This window comes from Microcaecilia unicolor, chromosome 1 (assembly GCF_901765095.1).
Source record: "Microcaecilia unicolor chromosome 1, aMicUni1.1, whole genome shotgun sequence".
NCBI classification, from domain to species: domain Eukaryota; kingdom Metazoa; phylum Chordata; class Amphibia; order Gymnophiona; family Siphonopidae; genus Microcaecilia; species Microcaecilia unicolor.
The window spans coordinates 309,102,791-309,122,367 of record NC_044031.1 but is presented as its reverse complement, the minus strand read 5'-3'; the positions used below and the strand labels follow the sequence as shown (position 1 = coordinate 309,122,367).

Sequence of the window (19,577 nt, the reverse complement as noted above, 5' to 3'; positions counted from 1 at the left end):
GGAAGGAGAAATTAGATCTTACCTGATCATTTTCTTTCCATTAGTCCTTCCCACTATTCCAGAGGCCCACCTGAGGTTTCTGAGATGTTTAGTCTGTGCAAAGTAATGGGTCAAACAACAACTGTCACCTTTCATGGGACTTCCTGCATATCTCTTGTTCGCCACAAGTTGGCCAGAAATGAGAGAGGTCCACACATATTTGCTTGTCTGGTTAGTGTTAGGTTAGTGAATTGTTTAAGGTTGTGTTTATTCTGAGTTTATCCTTGCTGCTTGTCTGTGTAAATACTGAGGAGCTGAACTGGATGCCAGAAACAAAAGAGATGTTTCATCTCAGTTTTCAGTTCTTTATCTCCACCTGCTGGTTAATGGACACAACTATCTCACAGGTTCTTGAATAGTGGGAAGGACTAATGTAAAGAAAATTATCAGGTAAGACCTAATTTCTCCTTGAGTGAGGGGGAGAACTGTGAGAAGGATGAGGGGTTGTAGATGATGCAGTTGTTTTATTGTTGGCTGTTTAATTGAACTGGAGTTTTATGTTTATGTGAATATTATGTATGTTTTCCTGTTTTCTGCTCTGAATGATAGATGAAGCAGGTTACAAGTTTTTAAAATAAAAATACCATCCCAGAACATTGCTTTTGACCCTTGGTCATGTTATCCTGTTATAAAATTACTCTCCACATCTGTTTGTCTTTATAAAATAGCTCCAGGGAAAGTAAGTATGCTCATTGCATCTCCTTGAAGGATGTGCAACTGTGTGTACACACGTGTCAGAAAGAATAGGTGCATGCTCGTCTGTTACATAAAAGTAGGTGTTAGCACTTTTCTGTGACTGGGAGAATGGGCGTGCAAGTGGCAGATGAAGTTCAATGTTGACAAGTGCAAAGTGATGCATGTGGGTAAGAGGAACCCGAATTATAGCTACGTCTTGCAAGGTTCCACGTTAGGAGTTACGGATCAAGAAAGGGATCTGGGTGTCGTCGTCGATGATACGCTGAAACCTTCTGCTCAGTGTGCTGCTGCGGCTAGGAAAGCGAATAGAATGTTGGGTGTGGAGTCCAGGTGTGCGGATGTTATAATGCCGTTGTATCGCTCCATGGTGCGACCGCACCTGGAGTATTGTGTTCAGTACTGGTCTCCGTATCTCAAAAAAGATATAGTAGAATTGGAAAAGGTACAGCGAAGGGCGACGAAAATGATAGTGGGGATGGGACGACTTTCCTATGAAGAGAGGCTGAGAAGGCTAGGGCTTTTCAGCTTGGAGAAGAGACGGCTGAGGGGAGATATGATAGAAGTGTATAAATAATGAGTGGAATGGATCGGGTGGATGTGAAGCGACTGTTCACGCTATCCAAAAATACTAGGACTAGAGGGCATGAGTTGAAGCTACAGTGTGGTAAATTTAAAACGAATCGGAGAAAATGTTTCTTCACCCAACGTGTAATTAGACTCTGGAATTCATTGCCGGAGAACGTGGTACGGGCGGTTAGCTTGACGGAGTTTAAAAAGGGGTTAGATAGATTCCTAAAGGACAAGTCCATAGACCGCTATTAAATGGACTTGGAAAAATTCCGCATTTTTAGGTATAACTTGTCTGGAATGTTTTTACGTTTGGGGAGCGTGCCAGGTGCCCTTGACCTGGATTGGCCACTGTCGGTGACAGGATGCTGGGCTAGATGGACCTTTGGTCTTTCCCAGTATGGCACTACTTATGTACTTATGTTTATGTGCATATACACTGGCCACTTTTATAAGAATGTATTTGAGCACATAAAATGCTGTTCTATATGGTTGAGCCACTTATAAAATGATCCTCTCTGTGGTTCAACTGACTCCCTCTGGATTCTTTCTTTGATTTACTTAAAAAAGGTTTTATTAGTAGGTTTTTTTTTTTTGCCTCTATGGTAACTTTTTCTTCAAATTCTCTTAGGCCTGAGTTATTAATCATAAATATCGAACTTGCCAGGATGTATACTCCTTTTCCTCCTGCATCCACTTTGTCTTTTAAAGATGCCTTTATTGGCTTTAAAAGCCTCTTTCACAGTGCTATTTAATCATTCTGATGTTTGATCTTCGTTTAACCTAGGTTCCCATCCAGTACCCTTACAAGGTTTAGCAAGACCTTTATTCTTTGATGTGTTTTGTCTTTGGAAGAATTTTATGACTGAATCGCGCTGAGCTTTTCTTTAACTATGACCCCTGCTAGGATTTAATATTACACCTGTCCAGGAATTTTAAGTTACAGGATGCGATGGAATGATAGTTTGTCATAATTGTGTTGTTGATGAGTCAGTGTACCTGGCTAGGGGTGAATTATTTCCTTACCTTTTCTAGCTTTCCTTGCAGACAGTTTCTGACCATTTGTTACAGGTAAATCCATGGACTATCTTCGCTGTCTCTATTTCCGCATGAAGGACGAGGTGTTCAAGGGGTCACGGCCTTATGAGTCAGGGCCTCTGGAAGTGTTCCTGAAGAGAGAGTTTGGGGAGCACACCAAAATGGCAGATGTAAAGAAACCAAAGTAAGCTTCCTGTTTCCTAACCCCTAAAATCAGTCCTTACGCCCAGTGTTCTCTCTAGGATGTGTGGGAGTCCTCCAACTGCAGTCCTACCAGTAGGGGGTAGTGCTTCAAGGTCATGTTTTCAATTGCTAGAGACAGGCAGGTTCTCTAGAGTCCTGCCTGTCCATTGCTATTGAAAATGTGACATTGAAACAGCAACCCCACTGGCAGGAATGTAGGTGGAAGACTTCCACATAGCTTAGAGGGATTATTGCTTGCTCCCTTTCCTTCAGAAAATGGGCTATTGAAGTATCAGTAGCTGGATTTGGGTGCCAGTGTCACAGCCTGATATTATGGAGACTGTGCTGCCCTCTTAGAATTGGCACTCAGGCAGGGCAGTATCAAATGACCCTCAGAAAGGAACAAGAAGTGTGATAATAATTCTGCTGTGTGTTCAGGGTGTTGGGACCATTTCATTAACCACAATAAAAACTACTGGATTGTTCTGCCCCAAAAGAGAGGGGTAGTAAAAGCCCTATGTGTTGCAAGAGTCTGAGACTTTATTTGTCTAACAGAAACAAGGTTTTAATATGCTTTTGCTTTCTGCAGGGTGATGGTGACTGGGACCCTCGCTGACCGGCATCCTGCTGAACTCCACTTATTCCGTAATTATGACCTTCTTGGAACTGGACGCGAGTCTCCTTATAAGAAAGCTGCTTCATTTCGCCCCCTCACAAAACCAGAAGGTAAGAGGTCCCCTATCTTGATGCAGGGCTGCAATTGTTGAGGGTAATTCTGCAACTGTCCTCCCCACCCCTCCTCATAGCCTTTCCTTCCACAAGCTAACCTATTAATCTCTCTCTCCATCAGTCCAGTTGCTCTCCATTAGTCTTGCTCCCTTTTCAGCTGCCCCAGCAGTCAATTCTTTATTCACAGACCTGAGTAACCCCTTCTTTCTCTCTCCCCTTTGTAGTCCCTTTCTTGGCCGTCTCCCTGCTGCCATCTCCTTCTGGTCCCATCTTAAATACTACCTTTGATAGCCCCTTTTTGATTTCCTGCCTTCCTGCACTTTCTGCCTCCTGCAGTCACCCATGGCTTCTTAAGCGCTGTCCCCTTAACCTGTTTTTCCCCCATGGTCTCTTCCTGAATGGATGTCTGCTCTTTCTGTCTATTCTTCCCTGGTTCTTTTTCTCCTATCCTCACCTCATGAGATTTTACTACATTCTATCCATCTGCCCTCCTCCTCCTCAAGGCCTCTTCCTGAGTTCTTTCCCCGCTGTGCTGTTTCTATCTTCCTTTTCCCCATCTCCAAATAACCATACCGTTCAGTGTGGCTTTTCTTCCTCACTGTATGCTCAGCAGATCAAATGACCTCATAAGTGTCTGAATACCACAGTGATTTGAATATTATTTTTTTTAAATTTATTTATTTATAATTTCACATAATTACAAGATACACTTGTTAAAGAAAACTCGGAGTTGAAATATCAATCAGAAGAAATTACAATAATATTTCTCATATCAGTAGAAACAATATTTTCCTATCTTAGACCACCAACACTTGGGGGGGAGTCAAAAAACTTGAGGAGAACAAAAAAACAAAGTATTTTTCTTATTTAGGCAATAAGGCCTAGACCGCCCCACAGGTAGTCAATACTTCATAATTTCCCTTAGTCCAAGAGGTCATTTGACAATCTTCTTTAATCCAATAAAGCTTTTCAATTGTTCAGGTTCATAGAAAATGTACTTATTATCCAAGTATTTGATTAGACATTTACATGGATAGGCTAGCAAAAAGCTAGCTCCCAAAGCTTTAACTTCATCTCTCAGTAACTGAAACTCTCTTCTTTTTTCCTGAGTAAATCTAGTGACATCTGGGTAGATCCACAAGCGAGATCCCAAAAAAGTTTTTTGAGCATTTTTAAAGTATAGTTTCATAATTGAATTAAGGTCTTGTTCAAAAACCAGAGAAACTAGCAAAGTTGAACGGATATGAATTTCAGGCAATGAATTTTCAAGAAAAGCTGTTAAATTTTGTAATCCATTCTCTTGCATTCCCTGTGCTTCTGATTTTCTCCTTTGTTCCTCCATTTTCTTCTGTGGAATTGGAAGATAATATATTTTATTTATAGGAGGAATCATCTCGGGGGAACAATTGAGAACCTCAGTGAGATATTTCTTAAATAGTTCTAAACCACTCAGTTCAACCATTTTTGGGAAATTTAATACTCTCAAGTTAAGTCTCCTATTATAATTCTCCAGCTGATTTATTTTAGTATGAATAAAGGTTTTATCCTTTATCAAGGAGAGAGTTGTATTTTTTATGGAAGAAATTTCTTGTTGAAATATATCATTCTGTTTAATAGTATCTTGTTTAATTTTTTCAAAAGAATCTTGCAAAGAATCTACTTTAGTCACTAGAGAAGCTGTATCAGCTGCTGCCTTTAGAACTGTTTGATTCAAAGTTTTTAACATTGCCCATATGGCCTCGAGGGTTACCTCCGTGCGAGCTTCCTGCTCTTGTTGTTGAAAACCTCTCCCGCTCGCTGCCTCCGCAGTGCCAGCCGCCGAATAGTCCTCAACGTCAACCTCGGACGTTGTTGGAGATTCCACCGGTTCTCGGTAGTTCGCGGGACACGGAGGTGGGGAAATATCCGGTGAGGATAGAGTGATGGTATCCTGTTCCAGGGAAGCCGTCGCTCCTCCGACCCCTTCCGCAGCGGAACTCCTCACCGCTATCGCCTGTGGCGTGCTTGTGGCGAAAGCGTCGAGGGTCGACTGGACCGATCGAGTGGTCGTCGCTGTGGGTGGTAAGCTCTTGACCACCCCTTTCCTTTTAGTATGGGGCATTTTAATTGAAGAAATCTTGTTTTTAAATCAGAAAAGGAGAAAGGTCCAGGGAGACTCGACGAACGCTCTCAAGCTGCGTCCGCCATCTTGAAACTCCCCCTAGTGATTTGAATATTAATTAATTAAAGGAGGAAAAGACCTCAGGAGTCAACAGCTCACCCTTTATAGTCATTACTTTTGGAAATAACTTAATTGTGGTTTAAAACTGACTCCAGTTTCTTTCATATGTCTGAAAAACCTCCTAGTGTATTTTTATATTGCATTTAAAACCATGAATTAAGCTAATTATACTCTTAAATGAGCTAATGGGTTAATAATAATCTTCAACCTTGACACTTCTTATATAATGCCAGTCTCAATGTTCATCCCTATGGTAGCCCACCATTTTGTGCTCGGCTTCTTTAGGGGATTTTTATGAATTTGCTGGTCAATATTGACCTTAGAAAAACTTGATGCACAATAGTGCAATACCTTAGATCACTCACAAGCACAAGCAATCAAAATTAAAATATATATCAAATCGCCATAAATCTGCTTATTATACTGTGCTTACAACTTTCTCTCATTTTCATGAAATAACACTTTTAAAATGTTATTTCATTTTGAAAACCAGAGGAACTGGGTTTGATTCCCACTACAGCGCCTTGTGACTTTGGGTCAGTCAAGCCCTCCATTGCCCCAGGTACAAAATAAGTGCCTGTATATAATACAGTGGTGGAAATAAGTATTTGATCCCTTGCTGATTTTGTAAGTTTGCCCACTGACAAAGACATGAGCAGCCCATAATTGAAGGGTAGGTTATTGGTAACAGTGAGAGATAGCACATCACAAATTAAATCCGGAAATCACATTGTGGAAAGTATATGAATTTATTTGCATTCTGCAGAGGGAAATAAGTATTTAATCCCTCTGGCAAACAAGACCTAATACTTGGTGGCAAAACCCTTGTTGGCAAGCACAGCGGTCAGACGTCTTCTGTAGTTGATGATGAGGTTTGCACACATGTCAGGAGGAATTTTGGTCCACTCCTCTTTGCAGATCATCTCTAAATCATTAAGAGTTCTGGGCTGTCGCTTGGCAACTCGCAGCTTCAGCTCCCTCCATAAGTTTTCAATGGGATTAAGGTCTGGTGACTGGCTAGGCCACTCCATGACCCTAATGTGCTTCTTCCTGAGCCACTCCTTTGTTGCCTTGGCTGTATGTTTTGGGTCATTGTCGTGCTGGAAGACCCAGCCACGACCCATTTTTAAGGCCCTGGCGGAGGGAAGGAGGTTGTCACTCAGAATTGTACGGTACATGGCCCCATCCATTCTCCCATTGATGCGGTGAAGTAGTCCTGTGCCCTTAGCAGAGAAACACCCCCAAAACATAACATTTCCACCTCCATGCTTGACAGTGGGGACGGTGTTCTTTGGGTCATAGGCAGCATTTCTCTTCCTCCAAACACGGCGAGTTGAGTTCATGCCAAAGAGCTCAATTTTTGTCTCATCTGACCACAGCACCTTCTCCCAATCACTCTCGGCATCATCCAGGTGTTCACTGGCAAACTTCAGACGTGCCGTCACATGTGCCTTCCGGAGCAGGGGGACCTTGCGGGCACTGCAGGATTGCAATCCGTTATGTCGTAATGTGTTACCAATGGTTTTCGTGGTGACAGTGGTCCCAGCTGCCTTGAGATCATTGACAAGTTCCCCCCTTGTAGTTGTAGGCTGATTTCTAACCTTCCTCATGATCAAGGATACCCCACGAGGTGAGATTTTGCGTGGAGCCCCAGATCTTTGTCGATTGACAGTCATTTTGTACTTCTTCCATTTTCTTACTATGGCACCAACAGTTGTCTCCTTCTCGCCCAGCGTCTTACTGATGGTTTTGTAGCCCATTCCAGCCTTGTGCAGGTGTATGATCTTGTCCCTGACATCCTTAGACAGCTCCTTGCTCTTGGCCATTTTGTAGAGGTTAGAGTCTGACTGATTCACTGAGTCTGTGGACAGGTGTCTTTCATACAGGTGACCATTGCCGACAGCTGTCTGTCATGCAGGTAACGAGTTGATTTGGAGCATCTACCTGGTCTGTAGGGGCCAGATCTCTTACTGGTTGGTGGGGGATCAAATACTTATTTCCCTCTGCAGAATGCAAATAAATTCATATACTTTCCACAATGTGATTTTCCGGATTTAATTTGTGATGTGCTGTCTCTCACTGTTACCAATAACCTACCCTTCAATTATGGGCTGCTCATGTCTTTGTCAGTGGGCAAACTTACAAAATCAGCAAGGGATCAAATACTTATTTCCACCACTGTATGTAAACCGCTTTGATTATAACCATAGAAAGGGTGTTTATCAGTATGTCATTACATATTGAAAAACTTTCAGTTACAAAACCACAATGAAGTATTGATTTAATTACCTATCTGTATTAATTGTACTGAAAGATTTTATATATATATATATTTTTTTTTTCAAATTTAATGAGTGCTAATAAAACAGCTGTCTTGATCATCGTAAAAGCTTTTGATACAGATCTCACAAACAACTTCTTATGTATGAACTCATATCAATTCCAGATCATTAACTCACTAACCGCTTACCTAACTTATTGGGACAGATTCATTAGGGGAGGGCAGTTGTTGCTGGATATAAAAAAAAAACAGAATAAAAAACGGACTGTTATATACTTTTAACTATTCAAAATGTTCTATGCTGCCAGCTCCTACATTGTTGTACTCCTATTTCAATTCACAGTGTATTATCATTTGTAGTTATCATATTTATAAACTTTTTAAATTTGAGTATAAAACTGTATAGAGCAGATCATACACAATTCCGTTATCTCTTTGCTATACATAAAAACTCTAAACATCTTTGAACTTCACAAATTTACATCGTTAAAGAAAACTGCTTGCTGCGCTAGTCCTAAGAAGTTTAGAACTGCCACTTAAATTCAACTACTTAATGTTGTTTGTAATGATTTAACCCATCCTATATAATAATTTGCACCATGAACGTTCCATGAAGCTGCCTGGTCTGTGCCTCGCTTCTGATTGGCTGTGCTGGGACTGAAGCCTCGGATGACATCATCCAGAGAGCCCAAGCAACAGCAGTGCGAGCTCAGGCAGCTTCATCGAACATTCACGGAAAATAAAAAGAAAAAGGAAAAAAGGACAAAAACCTACCGAGACTGCTGCCCTCCCAAACCGCCCTCCCGAAATCGCCAACCTCCCTACCACCCCCCCCCCCCCCCAGACTGCCACACTCACGAAATCGCCAACCTCACTCCCCCCCCTCCTCCTTCTCTTACCGGGGTCCTGGTGGCACCAGTGAAGGGTGAGCAGGCTCGCCGAGTCTGCTGCCTTCCCTTCTCTTCGCTGTCAGCTCTGACTCTGGTGGTCCCACCCTTGCGGAAACAGATAATGAGGACGGGACCAGAGTGAGAGCTGACAGCGAAGAGAAGGGAAGGCAGCAGACTCGGTGAGCCTGCTCGCTCTTCACTGCTGCCGCCGGACCCCGGTAAGACGGGGGAGGGGAGAGTAGCAGAGGGGGGGTTGGCGATTTTGGAGGGGGGCCACGTGCACGTAGGGGGATGTGCAGGGCCAGGGGAGGGGAGCGGGTGGAGGCATTGCAAGGACATGTGTGAGACTGAAAGAGGAGGGGTCTGGAACTCAGGGAAGGAGGGAGGGGGTATGGAACTCGGAGGGGAAGGGAGGGAGGAAGGGAGGGGGTCTGGAACTCGGAGGGGGGATGGGAGGTCTGGAACTTGGAGGGGGGATGGGGGAAGGGAGGGAGGGGGCCTGGAACTCAGAGGGGGAGGGGAATGTACCACCTGTTAAATAAATTAAAAAAAAACCACAATCAGGCCCTTACAGAACACCTGGAAACTTATGGACAAAGTGGTGAGTTGCAGGGGAGTGGGAGAGGGGAGGGAGGACGCCATGGAAATCGGAGGGGAGGAAAGGGGCTGTGGGTCTTGGAGGGGACATAGGGAGAGAGCGAGGGAGGGGGGGGATAACCTTGCTAGCGCCCGTTTCATTTCATACAGAAACGGGCCTTTTTTACTAGTTTATTTATATAAGCAGCCCACTACTGCATATCGAATGTTTTTCAAACCGGCACTCATCTCGGGCATACTAAACGCCAAGGTAACTGGTGTTCAAATTCATGTGTTGCCTCCTTCAATAACTATAACCCAGCTCAACAATTACCTGCTTAAATGTGTTTTAATATAGCTGCTATAGCTGCTTTCATTACCCAATATCCGTCTCTTCAGATGCCGAACACTTAATGGTGGCACCCAAACACTCACTGTTTAAAGAGATCAATCAAGAGGCACGTTAAAGCATCTGCTGTCACGTAGCTTATGTTGGGCACCATTTAACAAAACCTTTTCACCCAAGTGCCAACGCTAGAATCTATAAATTCGTGTGCCATATTGTAAACCTTTTGTTTAAAGCATTGTGTTGCTAGCATATTTAAAATCTACAGTGCTTCACAAACTGGTACCTTAATGGTTTAAACAGTATCAGCACTATGTAAACCAATTTTCTCTACACACGGTAAAATAAGTCAAATGGAACTGGCAACAAAATAAATTAAACCACTTCTGCATGTCAAATAAATTTGAAACTGGTAACTTTCAGGTGACCTTAACACCGAGATGACTTCAATGTTCAAACTCACATATTATCACACAGTAAACACAATCTTTCCGCAACCATTCAGTGACCACGATCCAGCACAAAAATTACTTACTTAAATGTATTTTAATGTGGTTTCTTTCATAGCTCAGTGGCCGTCGGATCAAACACTTAATAATGGTTCTCAATCCCTCGCTATTTAGAGGGACCAATCCAAAGGCATGTTCCAACATCAGCTGTTATGTAACTGATGTTCTCCGAGGACAAGCAGGCTGCTTGTTCTCACGACTGGGTGACATCCGCGGCAGCCCCCACCAACCGGAAGAAGCTTCGCGGGCGGTCCGCACGCAGGGCACGCCCACCGCGCTATGCGCCGGCCGTCTTCCCGCCCGTGCGCGACCGTTCCCGCCAGTCTTGTTTTTTTCCGCGCTGGAGAGAGTGGTGTGTCGCCGCTCTCTCTTGTTCAGCCCGAAAAAACCGTCGCGTTTTCGCGAATTTCTTAGTTTTTGTTTGTTTCTAGGCACGTTCCGGCCTTTTCTTTTTCTTAAAAAAAAAGTGTGAACGCGCTTGTTTTCCCTCGTTTTCTAGCGGGGGCGTCGCGTTGCGGCCTTGTGGCCGCGCGGCCGATTTATTTTTCGAGGTGTGATTACCGCCACCATCGACGACTTAATTTCGCCGACGCGATTTTCCCATCGATGTCCTCGAAGGTCCCGAGTGGATTTAAGAAGTGTGGTCGGTGCGGCCGGCCTATCTCGCAGACCGACACCCACGCTTGGTGCCTCCAGTGCCTCGGGCTGGAGCACAATATCAAGTCGTGCTCTTTGTGTCTTGGTCTCCGGAAACGGACTCAGGTTGCGAGGCAAGTTCTACGGGACCGTCTTTTCGGAACTTGCGCCGGCCCCTCGACGTCGACCTCGACGGCATCGGTATCGACGGCCGGTTCTTCGGTACCGGTATCGATGCCCGCAAAATCGGCACCGATGGCATCGACCCCAGGAGCACAGGGCCCGCCGGTCCTCCGGTGAGGGTAGGGGTGAGAGGCCGCGTGGGCAATCGGCCCCGGTCACTCCCTCGGCCCATGGCCCTCGGGACCGAACCCTGTCTGACCCGGTTCCTTGAGACCGAGGGGGATCGACTTCCTCCTCCTCCATTCCACCTGGCACCGATGACGGGCACCGCAAGAAATCTAAGAAGCACCGTCATCGGTCGCCTTCGATGCATCCGGCTCTCGGTACCGGCGAGGAGTCGACGCCGAAGCGTCCGCGTCGAGAGGAGAGATCCCCTTCGGTAGTGGAGGTACCGATGCGTCAGGGTCCCAGCACTTCGGTGCAGTCTCCTGGACCCGAGCAGCTTCCGGCACCGACACCTCTACCGGCCCCCCCCGTCTTTCCCGGCAGCGGGCCTGGACGAGTACCTCCGAGCCATCCTTCCGGGGATCCTGGAAGGGCTGATGCGCCAGGCTGTGCCGGGCGCCGGGGGTGCTTGCGCCCTTGGCGCCGTTGACTGTGGCGCCGGTGAGCTCTAGCCCGGTGCCGAGGCTATCGACACCGGCGCCGGTCTCGACCGCCACGCAGGTGGAGTCCCCGTCGACGTCGATGGAGGGAGCTTCGTCCCCGCCGGCGCGGGAGTCCACCGCTCGACGACACCGAGGCCTCGGTGCCTCGACGTCGAGCCGGGCCCGGTTAAGGACTCAGCTACATGAGCTTATGTCCGATACCGAGGAAGAGGCCTCGTGGGGGGAAGAGGAAGACCCCAGATATTTCTCCTCAGAGGAGTCTGCGGGTCTTCCCTCGGACCCCACACCTTCACCAGAGAGGAAGCTCTCGCCTCCTGAGAGCCTCTCCTTTGCCTCCTTTGTAAGGGACTTGTCTATTTGCATTCCCTTCCCCGTGGTCTCTGTGGATGAGCCGAGGGCTGAGATGCTCAAGGTCCTCGACTATCCATCACCACCTAGAGAGTCCTCCACGGTGCCGTTGCACAATGTCCTCAAGGAGACACTGCTTCGGAACTGGATGAGACCACTATCTAATCCCATCATTCCCAAGAAAGCAGAGTCCCAGTACAGAATCCACTCGGACCCAGAGTTAATGCGGCCCCAATTGCCCCATGACTCGGCGGTCGTGGATTCTGCTCTCAAGAGGGCACGGAGTTCGAGGGATACCGCCTCGGCGCCCCCGGGGCGGGAGTCTCGCACTCTGGACTCGTTTGGGAGGAAGGCCTACCAATCCTCCATGCTCGTGACCCGCATCCAGTCGTACCAGCTCTACACGAGCATCCACATGCGGAACAATGTGAAGCAACTGGCGGACCTGGTCGATAAGCTTCCGCCGGAGCAGTCCAGGCCTTATCAGGAGGTGGTCAGGCAGCTGAAGGCGTGCAGAAAGTTCCTGTCCAGGGGTATCTATGACACCTGTGACGTGGCATCTCGTGCTGCGGCCCAAGGTATAGTGATGCGCAGGCTCTCATGGCTGCATGCCTCTGACCTGGACAACCGCACCCAGCAGAGACTGGCCGATGTCCCTTGCCGGGGGGATAATATTTTTGGTGAGAAGGTCAAGCAGCTGGTGGACCAACTGCATCAGCGGGAAACCGCTCTCGACAAGCTCTCCCACCGGGCGCCTTCAGCACCCACCTCAGCAGGTGGACGTTTTTCCCGGGCCCGGCAGGCTGTGCCCTATTCTTTTGCAAAGCGTAGGTACACCCAGCCGGCCTGAAGGCCTCGTCAGGCACAGGGACAGCCCCAGCGCGCTCGTTCTCGTCAGCAGCGTGCGCCTAAGCAGCCCCCTGCGCCTCCACAGCAAAAGCCGGGGACGGGCTTTTGACTGGATCCACGGGAACATAGCCACCCTCAAGTGTCCGTACCGGACGATCTGCCGGTCGGAGGGAGGTTAAAATTTTTTCACCAAAGGTGGCCTCTCATAACCTCCGACCAGTGGATTCTCCAAATAGTGCGGTGCGGATACGCCCTGAATTTGGCCTCCCTGCCACCAAATTGTCCTCCGGGAGCTCAATCCTTCAGCTCCCATCACAAGCAGGTACTTGCAGAGGAACTCTCCGCCCTTCTCAGCGCCAATGCGGTCGAGCCCGTACCACCCGGGCAAGTAGGGCAGGGATTCTATTCCAGGTACTTCCTTGTGGAAAAGAAAACAGGGGGGATGCGTCCAGCGGTGTGCTGGAGCAGGCTCTCACAGGCTCTCGAGAGCCGTTTGTTAAATTTTTAAGAATTTTGGGGGCCGGTTCTCCATGGCTACTTTAACAAATGGATCCCAGAATGTGGGCTTGGGCCCCTCCTGAATTCTCTTTTACTTTGCTGGCGAGAGAGAGCCCCCTGTTAACAATTTACCAGCACACCCCTGGATGCGTCCCATCCTAGACCTGAGAGGCCTGAACAAATTCCTGGTCAAAGAAAAGTTCAGGATGCTTTCCTTGGGTACCCTTCTGCCAATGATTCAGAAAAACGATTGGCTATGTTCCCTGGATTTAAAGGACGCATACACTCACATCCCGATACTGCCAGCTCACAGACAGTATCTCAGATTCCGCCTGGGCGCATGGCACTTTCAGTATTGTGTGCTGCCCTTTGGGCTCGCCTCTGCCCCACGAGTGTTACAAAGTGTCTCGTGGTGGTAGCGGCGTACCTACGCAAGCTGGGAGTGCACGTGTTCCCATACCTCGACGATTGGCTGGTCAAGAGCACCTCGGAGGCAGGAGCCCTCCGGTCTATGCAGTGCACTATTCAACTTCTGGAGCTGCTGGGGTTTGTGATAAATTACCCAAAGTCCCATCTCCAGCCAACCCAGTCTCTGGAATTCATAGGAGCTCTGCTGAATACCCAGACGGCTCAGGCCTTCCTTCCCGAAGCGAGGGCCAACAACCTCCTGTCCCTGGCTTCGCGGACCAGAGCGTCTCAGCAGGTCACAGCTCGGCAGATGTTGAGACTTCTGGGTCATATGGCCTCCACAGTTCATGTGACTCCATGGCTCGTCTTCACATGAGATCTGCTCAATGGACCCTAGCTTCCCAGTGGTTTCAGGCCACCGGGAATCTAGAAGATGTCATCCGCCTCTCCACCAGTTGCCGCACTTCACTGCTCTGGTGGACCATCCGGACCAATTGACCCTGGGACGTCCATTTCAAATTCCGCAGCCCACGAAAGTGCTGACGACGGATGCATCTCGCCTGGGGTGGGGAGCTCATGTCGATGGGCTTCACACCCAGGGTCTGTGGTCCCTCCAGGAAAAGGATCTGCAGATCAACCTCCTGGAGCTCCGAGCGATCTGGAACGCACTGAAGGCTTTCAGAGATCGGCTGTCCTACCAATTATCCAAATTCGGACAGACAATCAGGTTGCAATGTATTACACCAACAAGCAGGGGGGCACCGGATCTCGCCCCTTGTGTCAGGAAGCCGTCGGGATGTGGCGTTGGGCTTGCCAGTTCGGCATGCTCCTCCAAGCCACATACCTGGCAGGTGTAAACAACAGTCTGGCCGACAGACTGAGCAGAATCATGCAACTGCACGAGTGGTCGCTTCATTCCAGAGTGGTACGCAAGATCTTCGAGAGTGGGGCACCCCCCTCGGTGGACCTTTTCGCCTCTCAGACCAACCACAAGCTGCCTCTGTTCTGTTCCAGACTACAGGCACACGACAGGCTAGCGTCGGATGCCTTTCTCCTCCTTTGGGGGACCGGCCTCCTGTATGCTTATCCTTCCATACCTTTGGTGGGGAAGACCTTACTGAAGCTCAAGCAAGACCACGGCACCATGATTCTGATAGCGCCCTTTTGGCCCCGTCAGATCTGGTTCCCTCTTCTTCTGGAGTTGTCCTCAGAAGAACCGTGGAGATTGGAGTGTTTTCCAACTCTCATCTCGCAGAACGACGGAGCGTTGCTGCACCCCAACCTTCAGTCCCTGGCTCTCACGGCCTGGATGTTGAGGGCGTAGACTTCACTGCGTTGGGTCTGTCTGAGGGTGTCTCCCATGTCTTGCTTGCCTCTAGGAAGGATTCCACTAAAAAGAGTTACTTTTTCAAGTGGAGGAGGTTTTCGTTTGGTGTAGAGCAAGGGCCCTAGAACCATCGTTCTTGCCCTGCACAGAACCTGCTTGAATACCTTCTGCACTTATCAGAGTCTGGCCTCAAGACCAACTCAGTAAGGAATCACCTTAGTGCGATTAGTGCTTACCATTATCGTGTGGAAGGTAAAGCCATCTCTGGAGAGCCTTTAGTCGTTCGATTCATGAGAAGCTTGCTTTTGTCAAAGCCCCCTATCAAGCCTCCTACAGTGTCATGGGATCTCAACGTCGTCCTCACCCAGCTGATGAAACCTCTTTTTGAGCCACTGAATACCTGCCATCTGAAGTACTTGACCTGGAAGGTCATTTTCTTGGTGGCAGTTACTTCAGCTAGTAGGGTCAGTGAGCTTCAAGCCCTAGTAGCTCATGCTCCATATACCAAATTTCATCACAACAGAGTAGTGCTCCGCACCCACCCAAAGTTCCTGCCGAAGGTGGTGTCGGAGTTCCATCTTAACCAGTCAATTGTCTTGCCAACATCTTCCCCAGGCCGCATACCCGCCCTGCTGAACGTCAGTTGCACACATTGGACTGCAAGAGAGCATTGGCCTTCTACTTGGAGCGGACACAGCCCCACAGACAGTCCGCCCAATTGTTTATTTCTTTCGACCCTAACAGGCTAGGGGTCGCTGTCGGGAAACGCACCATCTCCAATTGGCTAGCAGATTGCATTTCCTTCACTTACGCCCAGGCTGGGCTGGCTCTTGAGGGTCATGTCACGGCTCAGTGTTAGAGCCATGGCAGCGTCAGTGGCCCACTTGAAGTCAGCCACTATTGAAGAGATTTGCAAGGCTGCGACGTGGTCATCTGTCCACACATTCACATCACATTACTGCCTCCAGCAGGATACCCGACGCGACAGTCGGTTCGGGCAGTCGGTGCTGCAGAATCTGTTTGGGGTGTAAATCCAACTCCACCCTCCAGGACCCGCATTTATTCTGGTCAGGCTGCACTCTCAGTTAGTTGTTCTTCGTAGGTCAATTTCTGTTGTATCCTCGCCGTTGCGAGGTTCAATTGACCTGGGTTCTTGTTTTGAGTGAGCCTGAAAGCTAGGGATACCCCAGTCGTGAGAACAAGCAGCCTGCTTGTCCTCGGAGAAAGTGAATGATACATACCTGTAGCAGGTGTTCTCCGAGGACAGCAGGCTGATTGTTCTCACCTACCCTCCCTCCTCCCCTTTGGAGTTGCGTTTTCATTTTTTGCTTGTCATTCAACTGGCGGGAACGGTCGCGCACGGGCGGGAAGACGGCCGCGCATGCGCGGTGGGCGTGCCCTGCGTGCGGACCGCCCGCGAAGCTTCTTCCGGTTGGTGGGGGCTGCCGCGTACGTCACCCAGTCGTGAGAACAATCAGCCTGCTGTCCTCGGAGAACACCTGCTACAGGTATGTATCATTCACTTTTGCCACGCAAATCCCAGCATTCCTTGTCGACCCTCTAGACTGGTCCAGACGCTGACACTTGGGTTATGCTTACCTATCAGTAGGTTCTGAGACCTATATGATAATAGCATTGTACCAACTCCCAGCCAGCCAGTATGTTCTCAGAAGATGGTGGTTGAGCAGTCTATGCAGTCTGCAGCTGGTTTGGTAGGCTTGAAAGGGATTGACCCTGAGGAAGGTCATTTGTGGTTAGTTTGATATGGTTTTGGTAAAGGATAGATTTTTAAAAACGAAAATAAAAAAACAAGTTGTTGTATGGTACTTGCCTGGCTGTTTTCTGGCTGTTTGAAATCTGTTCTTTGGGGTTGGTCTGCGGGGTCCACTGTAACCTCTGGTATGCAAAACCTGGCAGCTGATTCCCTCCCTCGGTACCCCAACTACCAGGAGTGCCTCAGTCCTAGCTCCTGCCGGGAGACTTGAGAGCCTTCCCACGTTGAGCAACAACTGTTTCTTTTTGCAAAAAAGAAAAAGGGGGTATAAGTCAAAACTTGGAGTGAGCCTTGCTTTGGCAGTGTAGTGGCTCCGGTACTATGCATTGGGTTCTCTGTGTTCTCTCTTTCTTAAAGGAAGGCAGTTTGGGAGAGCTGGTGCCCTGGGGTTGGTTGTGGCTCTGCATGTGGCATGGCTTCCCAGTTGCACCAGTGTTGGACGTGTGGGTGCTGGGGTCTGGAAACTGGGCACATGGGTCAAATCATGCTGCAAACCCAAGACACTGGTGCTGCAGGAGTCGGAAGGCTCGGCAAAGGAGAGTGCTTGCACTGCTGTGAGTTCTCTCTCAGGTACTGAAGCAGGTCTGGAGAAATTTATTTGACATGCAGTAATGGTTCACTTATTTTGTTGCCTCTCTCAGGCGCTGAAGCAGGTCTGGAGAAATTTGACATGTAGGAGTGGTTCATTTATTTTGCTGCCAGTTCCATTTGATTTATTTTACCAGCATATGTAGAGAAAATTGGTTTACATAGTGCCAATACTGTTTACTGCAGTGGCTTCCTTATTGGCAGGAAGAGATGCTATTGCTGTCCCATCATGCATTTCTGATCATCCGCCTCATTTGAGCCTGGAAAACCCCTCCCTGGTCCATCTGTGAGGGACAGTCAGGTGATGGGGGCTTCGGGGTTTCCCTCAGAGTTTATTTGGGTACTGTACTAGGCCAGGAGGTTAGGGGGTCCTCCAGAGGCCCCTTTGTCGGCAAGTCCTGGCCCTGGCTGTGTCTCTGATCCAGCTCCAGAGCCTCCTAAGTGGTCCAGGTTGGACTTCAGGGAGGAGGATATTGAAGATCTTGTTTCTCGGATCTCCAAGGAGGCTCTTGGTGATCTGGAGAGGAGGATTTCGCTTTTCCGGGCTTTGGGGGAGAGCAGACTCCTGCTGGAAAGGATCCCTCAGTGGCCTGTATTTTCCACAGAGAGGAGCTGGCACTCATATCTCAGGTGTCTTCCATTCTAAAGTTTGAGAATGAACCTTTTGTGGATGACAACCCTTAACAGATGGATCCGCATAGGCTTTTAACATCAAACATATAAAATGCGAGTGACCGTACTCACTCGCAAATACGCAGTGGAGACTTCCCTCTCTGTCCCGCCTCCGCGTCAATATGTGATGACGAGGGCGGGACAGAGAGGGAAACTGCGCGAAGGGGAGGGAGGTCACCGCTCCCCCCCCCCCCCCCCCGGAGTCGCTGCCGCCGCCCCCCCCCCCCCCCCCCTCCACCCGGCCTGGCCCCTCTCTTTGCTATTGAACTTACATCGCCGAAAACGCAGCAGGGCAGATCAGCTGAGCTCCCGTCGGCCTTCCTTCCCTGCCTGTGTCCCACCCTCGCCGACGTTACGTCACACGAGGGCGGGACACAGGCAGAGAAGGAAGGCCGACGGCAGCTCAGCTGATCTTCCCTGCGTTTTCGGCGATGTAAGTTCAATAGCGAAGAGAGGGATGGGGGCGGTGGCGGCGACCTTGGGGGGGGGGAGGGGAGGGCAGGAGAAATGCTGGACATAGGAGGTATCAGAAGGAGGGGGGCCGTGGAGCTGGGAGGGATGGAGGGATGGACGGAGGGAGGGGGGGCCTTGGAGCTGGGAGGGAGGGACAGAGGGCCTTGCAGCTGGCAGGGAAGGAGGGGGGCCTTGGAGCTGGGAGGGAGGGACAGAAGGGGGCCTTCGAACTGGCTGGGAGGGAGGGACGGAGGGGGGCCCTTGGAGCTGGGACGGCATGGGGCCTTGGAACTGGGAGGGCAGGCAGGGGGCCTTGGAGCTGGGAGGGGAGAGGGACGGAGGGGGGCCCTTGGAGCTGGGATGGGGGGAAGGAACGGAGGGGGGCCTTTGGAGCTGGGAGGGAATGGGGCATTGGAACTGGGAGGGAGGGCAGAGGGCCTTGGAGCTGGGGGGGGGGGGGACTGGGGCCTTGGAGCTGGGAGGGAGGGACGGAGGGGGGCCTTGGAGCTGGCAGGGAAGGAGGGAGAGCAGGGGGCCCTGCAGCGGCGGGGGGAGGGGGCCATACCAATACTCGCCCGTTTTAACGGGCTTACCGGCTAGTATTTACATGAAAGTTATGCTGCACTTTCTGTGTTGAGAGTCCATAGATATAACATAGTTTGTATCATTTAGGCGCCGTATGACCTTGTAAGGTCCCGCCCAGTTAGTCTGAAGTTTATTCTGACGTACTGGGACTACAACAAGTACCCACTTGCCCTCATGAAACACTCTTTTCAGGCTTTACGATCATACCAGGTCTTTTGCTTAGTTTAGGCTGCCTGCAAGTTATCTTCTAATTTCTGACACACATTGTCTATTCAATTAAAGAGGTGTCAAAGGTGTAAACTTTCCCTTCCCAATGTTCTCTTATTAGGTCAAGGGACCCTCTCACTCTCTGGCCATAAAGCAGCTCAAATTGGGAAAACTCAGTAGACTCCTGGGATATTTCTCTATATACAGATAATAGATAGGGCAAGTATTTTTCCCAGTCTCAGTCTCCCGACTCCACAAAAGTCTTTAACATATGCATTAATGTCCCATTAAAACTCTCCACCAACCAATTAATTTCAGGGTGATATGGGGTGGTACGTACAGATTTCAGTCCACAGTGTGCCCACA

The 19,577-nt window shown here is 49.0% G+C and overlaps 1 protein-coding gene across 4 annotated transcripts in view; it reads left to right on the top strand.

The window, feature by feature from the left end:
* PLA2G6 (phospholipase A2 group VI) overlaps nucleotides 1-19,577 on the top strand; it is a 207,512-nt gene that overhangs the window by 138,547 nt on the left and 49,388 nt on the right. For all 4 annotated transcript variants that reach the window (XM_030208256.1, XM_030208274.1, XM_030208248.1 and 1 more), the window contains 2 exons: nucleotides 2,374-2,524; nucleotides 3,113-3,249. In XM_030208256.1, coding sequence (XP_030064116.1) covers nucleotides 2,374-2,524; nucleotides 3,113-3,249 — 288 coding nt within the window. The remainder of the gene's footprint in view (nucleotides 1-2,373; nucleotides 2,525-3,112; nucleotides 3,250-19,577) is intronic.